An 8,054-nucleotide genomic window follows, 5' to 3' on the forward strand; every position below is an offset into this window, starting at 1 on the left:
ATGTAAACCAGTGTCCTTAACAGTGTCAAAGATGGTGACAGTTACTAAAAAGCTGTCGGAGAACAGTAGCCAAGTTACTCACTTCTTGCTACTGCCAAATTTGTATCACAAAAATAAGACAGTGGGTTTACCACTTGTACTCAGTTTCTGTGGCAAGATTTTGGTAGCGAGGGTGGGGCTACAGGGGTGGCTCCTGTGAGAAGCTGCTAGAAGCTTCCCCTGTGTCCCAGGGAGCCAATGCCAGCCGGCTGCAAGATGGACCTGCTGCTGGCCAAGGCTGAGCCCATCAGTGACAGTGGTAGGGCCTCTGGGATAGTATATTTAAGAAGGGAAAAAAAAAACAAAACAAAAAAACCAACCCCCCCCTCCCCGTGCAACAGAAACTGCAGCCAAAAAAAGGAATGAGAACATGTGAGAGAAACAACCCTGCAGACCCCCAGGTCAGTGAAGAAGGAGGTGGAGGAGATGCTCCAGGTGCCAGAGCAGAGATTCCCCTGCAGCCCGTGGGGAAGACCATGGTGAGGCAGGCTGTCCCCCTGCAGCCCATGGAGGTCCACGGTGGAGCAGATCTCCACCTGCAGCCCGGGGAGGACGCCACGCCAGAGCAGGTGGGTGCCCAAAGGAGGCTGTGACACTGTGGGAAGCCCGTGCTGGAGCAGGCTCCTGGCAGGACCTGCGGACCCGTGGAGAGAGGAGCCCACAGAGCAGGTTTTCTGGCAGGACTTGTGACCCCGTGGGGGACCCACGCTGGAGCAGTGTGCTCCTGAAGGACTGCAGCCCATGAGAAGGACCCAGACTGGAGCAGTTCGTGGAGGACTGCACCCCGTGGGAGGGACCCCATGCTGGAGCAGGGGAAGAGTGTGAGGAGTCCTGCCCCTGAGGAGGAAGGAGCAGCAGAGACAATGTGTGATGAACTGACCGAAAGTCCCATTCCCCGTCCCCCTGCGCTGCTGGTGGGAGGAGGTAGAGAATTCAGGAGTGAAGTTGTGCCCAGGAAGAAGGGAGGGGTGGGGGGGAAGGTGTTTTAAAATTTGGTTTCTCATTACCCTACTCTGATTTTGACTGGCAATAAATTGAATTCATTTCCCCAAGTTGAGTCTGTTTTGCCCGTGACAGTAGTTGCCGAGTGATCTCTCTGTCCTTATCTTGACCAGTGAGCCTTTCATCGTATTTTTCTCCCCCTGTCCAGCTGAGCAGTGGGGAGCGATAGAGCAGCTTTGGTGGGCATCTAGCATCCAGCCAGGGTCAACCCACCACACTACTGCTTTGATTAAGCACTACACATTAGATGGGAAAATAAAACACTGATGGTGAAATTTCTGAACTGCATATTTGATAGGCCACCAAATAAATTATCCCACTATTATCAAAAGAAAAACTAGAAGGAAAAATTAATATAAATAATGGAATTTATTTCCATTAATATTCAAGATGTATCTTGAAAATGCTAACTAATACCATCAGATACTTACAGATTCCATGCCAGGTCCTGGGTGTTCAGACAGAGAATACCAGCTCTGGATACTGTAGCTGGGGTAACAGCTCTTAAATGGGGTACCTCAAATAGTAGCCACATTGATGGAGTCACAGGCACATGTCCATTGCTTGTAAGGGTCAGAACGTAGAAATCGTCAGTAATTTTTTCAGCAAAAGCAAGCTAAGATACACTGTCTAAGAAGAATGAATGATCAGGGCAATCTTGTATTTATTATAGCCCCACAAAGGAGCAAGGATTATCTGCAACACCTTGCACATACACTATTTCTTAAACATAGCTAAACAAACTTTATTCGAACATGGCTATGTTTTTTTACTTCAGAAACACAGAGGACAAATTCAAGGTTTTACTTGATCTCGTGTGAATTTTTCCACAGTTCAATTCATTCAAAAGATGACTAGCCACTGTCCTGGTTTCAGCTAGGATAGAGTTAATTGTCTTCCTAGTAGCTGGTACAGTGCTATGTTTTGAGTTCAGTATGTGAAGAATGTTGATAACACACTGATGTTTTAGTTGTTGCTAAGCAGTGTTTATACTAAATCAAGGACTTTCAGCTTTTCATACTGCCTTGCCAGTGGAGGCTGGGGGTGGACAAGAAACTGGGAGGGGACACAGCAAGGACAGCTGACCCAAAATAAGCCAAAGGAGTATTCCATACCATATGACATCATGCCCAGTATATAAACTGGTTGGAGTTGGCTGGGGCACACCACGGCACAGGGACTGGCTGGGCATCAGTCAGCAGGTAGTGAGCAATTGCATTGTGCATCACTTGTTTTGTATATTCTGTTGTTATTATTTTCCCTTCCTTTTCTGTCCTATTAAACTGTCGTTATCTCAACCCACAAATTTTACTTTTTTTTGTCCCCCTGATTCTCTCCCCCATCCCACGGGGGTGGAGGGGGGGTGTGTGTAAGTGAGTAGCTGCATGGTGCTTAGTTGCTGGCTGGGGTCAAACCATGACAACAGGAAAGCTTAAGAGAATGGGCTAAACTACAATCACCTTTCTAAGGTTACATTTAGGTTTTAGATTTGGATTTCATTACATTACAGCACTTCAGACAGCTGTAACTGGTTTAGCTGCGTAATTAATAAGAAGGGAATAAAGAAGTCTAGATACTACTACTAGTTCTTAAACTGACTTGTTTAGATTTCCTAACACTAGCCTTCCTTACTGCAGTGACGCAAGGACTTCACTCATGGAATCTTAAATCTATTTTACTGAGAGGCTTTCCAAATACCAGTTTCAATAATCTTATGCTGACATCCTGAATTACATCAACTCATACACTAGGAGGCACAATCATCCTTATAGTATATGTAGGCTACTTTAAGTCTGTGTTGTACAAAATAGGCAAGACATAACGTGTTAATCAGATGCTATTACTTAGCAATAGTGAAAACCGAAGAAATTATAAGAATGGAAGAAAAAAGGAACATACACTGCAAAACTATCTCCAGAAAAATAAAGGAAGAGGGAAATGTGAAAACAGGTAGAGGGAAATCCACTGTACTTGCTTCTCAGTTACTCACCTTGTTATCATCCATAACAGTATTGAGGGACTCAATCCACATAGGATCCATATCCCCATGTAAAACTAACCATTTTGCCCTCTCATGGGTAATACTACATTGCTCTCTCAGAAGAAATGTCAGGAGACCTGCAAATTATATTTCAATAGAATCCCATCACTTTAGTGCTTAAATAACAACACTGCAATTAAAACTTCAGAAGACTTAATGCATCACTGAAACAAGAAGCTTTGTAGCATCAAAACCATGTTTTTTTCCTTTGCTTGCTTATTAGGTGGCTATTCAAAAGTAAAAAAAAAAAAAATTCAGTGAACACCTGATACAGCAAAATGACTGCATTTTATGTAATAATGACCTATTTCTGGTTTGATTACAGGAGAGTATGTCATTAGTCTTAAGGATATGGGTGAGATATGGGAGGTTTCATGGGTCTGGGAAGAAAATAACTCACCCTTTAAGGCAGCTGAATCAGCATCATTCAGACTAGTACTTTTCTGTCTACTAGCATCCTGCCCTGCCTCCAGTCTTTCCACAACCACTAGTGCTCTGCACCCATATGTCATTGCATCAACATACAGAAAAACCCAAGAAGTGGGTCTCTAACACCTTCTCTGAATTCTGGCATTGTCCATTTCTGATGGAGAGCAATGTCTCCAGGTTCAGGTCCTAGTAAGGACACGTGTGCTACTTGCCATCTTTTCACTCTCGGATTGCATGGTGTATAAAACCAAGCAATTCATCAGCTATCAGAACTTTTGACTTAAAGTCATTCCAAACAGGCTTTTGTTTCATGTTCACATACGTGTGATGCAGAACTTTCAGCACCTGAGGAGAGGAACAGGCTGCATGTTAGTGACACAATTTTGATACAATAGGAATCTTTGACTTTCTTCCTGAACTGGATCTCTGACTGCAAATCCCTGCACTCCGTCAACTGTTCACCTTGATTTACTCATGACTCTGTGCTAGTTTAGTCCTAAATTTCCATTAAGCCTAAGGATAGGAGACTCCCATTCTGAAACAGCTGTACTCTGCAATTGATTCTAATAGAAAGTGTTAAATGGGGAAGAAAATCCATGCAGCTGCCAACGTTTAGTAGCAGAAATGGGCAAGCATTATCTATTAAAAGTATTTGTCTAGTGTTTTGGCAATATATTCCACTATTTCTGTCTAGAAGCCTAATTAAACCATCCTGCTTCTCCTTCCAGAACAAAGTATTACTTAGTCTATCTGTCAAATTGAATGCTCATTACTTGGTGCCACAATTAATTTTCCTTTGGGACATGCAAACAACACATAAAATGTAAAATTTGCTTGTAACGTTTGAGCTTTGTCATTGCACATCATGTGGCTGACTAGATGGCCTGAACAGCGTGTTATTACACTGCAGCCTAAGGCAAAGGCAACACGCAGTATGTTTTCCTCAAGAACCATGGCAATTTCTTTACAATGTAAGATAGAAAACATGCTGCATAGCTATGCAGGTACCTTACTCTTTCCAGTCCCCGCATTTCCAACAGCAAACACAGAGTGACACAGTGCTGGTAGCTCCTCCAGCTGAACAACCTATCACACAGAAGGGATACACAGTGAGCACCTTTCCTCTCCTGTTGTCCTTCTTATTACAGAGACACAATTATTCACAAGAGTTATATCCCCCTCTACACTCCTATTCCCTTTAACAGGAAAAAAATGAACCTACATCTTCTCAGCAGATTTGCCTCAGCTAAGCTGATGTTGCATCAAGCAACATTGTCTGACTTCCAGAAAATGGGAAGAGAGTTGGCTTAAATTAATGAATGCAGTTATCTCAACAAGTGAGAGCAAATCCTATTCTGCTAGACAGCCATACAGTCCAGTAGGACTGTGCCAACCCAGGAATACAGAACAGTTATTACAATTTTGCCATCAATTTAGCAGAGTGAATTCCACACTCAGAACAGTTGTGCAGCTATGATTTTGTAAAATACAAAATCAGTCCACTGAAGTAATAAGTTTCTTCCAAAGAAATAGTTCTGTGAGCCACAGAACTAAAATATCTTGGCTGCTTATGGTTTTCTGTCTTAGAAGAGAGCACCCACACAGATTTTCTGAAGTCCAATAGGAACAAGTCCATGTTCCTTAGTGCTCACCTTCTGATTCACCCAGTTAGCAGGAATCAAAATACTCTATAGATGGCTGATTACAAATTTCGTAATACCCCAAGGCATAGCTTACTGTCTTTCACCCTTCTGTCAGGATAATGGAACAAGATACACTAGAGCAGAAAATCCTTTATAAATCCTGAGATCAGTCACATTTAACTGCCATGGTTACTTCAGTTTCCAATAAACCCTAATAAAGGAAAGGTGCATGCTATCACATAGAGCAGATGTGGATGTTCCTTGAAGGAGGGTGGGAATACACTTTCTTATTAGTCCAAAGAAGCACACTTTTTATTTGGTCTGTATATTAACCAGTGTTTCTAAGTTTCACCTTTTCATCCTGGCTGTAATTCAAACTAAAATTAGTGTTTAAATTTGGCTTATAGACAACCAGTTCTTATAAACATACATGCACGCATACATGTACATACATGTTTTTACTGTGTATAGCACAATGTGCATTATATTATACAGAAATACCAGAACACGCAAAAATCCACGCTGTCTTATTTACATGGTTTTGCTCCCGTACTCTTCTTTCCTCCCTATAAATAATCACCAACAATTAATTTGCTACCGAGTACAAATGCTTGGTAGTGTACACAAACATGTTTGTCAATGTAGACAGCTTTTTTTCAACAGGACACATATTTCCTTATGGATGTATTTTTCATACTGAGGTGTATTACTGCCATGACAAAATGCCTTTGAAATACCAAGACATTGAGGACACCTTATCAACAGTGTAACATACTCAAAAATAACCTTCATGTCTAACACAACCCATTTGCAATTATTTTGATTGAAACTCTTAAGGGGAGTAATTAAAAGCAATGAATTCTTTTACTTTGAGAATAAAGCTCTCTTCAGGCTGCAAGTGAAGCTCCAGGGTAGATTGTTTAACCATCTGTTCAAATTGCAGGTTCCTCTTCCTCAGAACATCCAGAGCTGGAAACGGGTCACTGATTAGACCCATGAAAATTGGGATATCATCTGTCACTATTTTTGGCAAATTGAAGTCTCTTAAGGCTCACATAAGCACCTGGAAAAGGATGGTAAACGACATATCACAAGAGGATTAAATTCTTCTCTTTTTAGCATTCTGATTTTATTCAAAGGCAAAACACCAGAAACAGCTCCTCTCTTATGTGCTTTTAAGTGAAGATTTTACCTGATTGTCAGATCTGTTCCTATCTCCTCGTTTCAGTGAGCCAGCAACTACCAAAACTGACTTGATAGCACAAAGTCCCCAGTCATAATGGTCCTGTGAAAACATTTTAACTAGTCATGTTAGCACAGGAAATAAAACAAAGTGGTAGTGTTTACGAAGAAAACAAGCGGTTTACATACAGCGTAAAGTGACAATTTTTTATTCCCTTGTAGTCTTGCAGTGGCTTTAGGCCAGCGTTGGAAGTCTAGTAAAGAAAAAAAAAAGAAAGGGTGAAACGTGTATATTTATTTCATTTTTAGTATTCCACCACTTTGTTCCCTATTTTTAAATGGCAAAATTCGTATCATCAAATATTATTGTGTTCATGGCAACTATACCTCCATGATGAAACAAGGCAAGCCAAAAATTGCTGTCAAACTTCTACTATTTGACCTGATGCTAGTAATACTTTTCTGTAGAAGAGAAGATTGGACAGATTGTCAACATAGTTTGCAACCAGCTCCAACACCAAAATTAAAGGAAAAAAGAAACAGATAGGTACTCAGCCTAGAGGAAAAGCCTAGAAACATTTGGTAAGTGAAGGGCAGAGAAAAAGCCTATATCCTCCCCTAAGCCCTGCCAGTAGGAAGGCAGATATGCAATGCAGAAGGCACAACTTTTTCTGTCACACACAGGCTCCTCAATCCCTCTTCCTCCTTTTTCCAGGACTTTGTAACACTCACTTCTTCCCCTCTCCTTCCTAGGTAGCATAGAAGCAGAAAGAGAAGGAGTTTGAACCATTTTGGAGAGTTAAAGAATTTGAACAGCAACTTGCGCGACTGAAGGGAGTAGCCCAACGGCCAATTTTGCAATTCGAAGAGGTCTACCATGAAATTACAGCTCTCTAAATTTAAGGCTACACCTACACTTAAAGATGTTCTTGCAGCTCATGCAGAGATCCCCAGATGGTTAATTTTGGTACAACCAGCAGTGGGACCAGCCATTACGTGAGCGGCTGGCTAGGTACGTGACTAATCAGCTCCTCTCTAACCTCTGTGTTGCTGCAGCCAAGAGTGACACAGCCACCATCTCTCTCTGTTAGCATGCACCACACCACTCATGGTGATCTAGTTTCCTTAGTGTGTGCACACTACACCTACCTCAGTTTCAAAAATCTACCTGGGGTTGCAACTATCCTGCTGTCACCACCCAAACTGGCTACCCATCAGGTAGAGTTTGAGAACATTTGCTGCAACCACACCTATGACTCCAGTATAAATACAGCCTAGTTGGTATTATCACCCAAGCCAAAAGAAAGAAAAAATAAAAAAAGAAAAAAACAAACCAGTAGCAAACCCACAACTTCACAATATACAATTTTTAAAGTTGACAGATGTCACTATCCCCTTCCACGACAGTGGCACTCCATAACTGTGAATCAAATGCACCAAATATACCACAAAGAAGAAAAAATAAAAAGCAATTTTCAACTTCAGAACAGTTCATCATCAGAAAGAAAAATCGCCATTTTTTTCTGAGGTACTAAAGATGCTGAGTATCTGCAATGAAAATGATTCTCCACAATTTAGAAATAGTACACCTAGGCAAAGAAGTTAAACATAGAGCTGATTAGGAAAATAGGAAATTTAGGAAAATACTGGGCTTAATGAGCTTTTGCTTAGATTTAGGTAAGGTCCCCCCCCCCCCCCCCCTTTTTTTGTTTGTGTGG

The 8,054-nt window shown here is 41.5% G+C and overlaps 1 protein-coding gene across 1 annotated transcript in view; it reads right to left on the reverse strand.

Annotated features, from left to right (window-relative positions):
* The window catches only part of DNAH11 (dynein, axonemal, heavy chain 11), a 159,472-nt gene that overhangs the window by 102,679 nt on the left and 48,739 nt on the right, over positions 1-8,054 (reverse strand). The window contains 6 exon segments of the mRNA XM_010577660.1: positions 1,473-1,621; positions 3,032-3,159; positions 3,724-3,856; positions 4,520-4,597; positions 6,023-6,217; positions 6,347-6,439. Of these exon segments, the coding sequence (XP_010575962.1) occupies positions 1,473-1,621; positions 3,032-3,159; positions 3,724-3,856; positions 4,520-4,597; positions 6,023-6,217; positions 6,347-6,439 (776 nt within the window).

This window comes from Haliaeetus leucocephalus, unplaced genomic scaffold (assembly GCF_000737465.1).
Source record: "Haliaeetus leucocephalus isolate CR32 unplaced genomic scaffold, Haliaeetus_leucocephalus-4.0 Scaffold566, whole genome shotgun sequence".
Lineage (NCBI taxonomy): Eukaryota > Metazoa > Chordata > Aves > Accipitriformes > Accipitridae > Haliaeetus > Haliaeetus leucocephalus.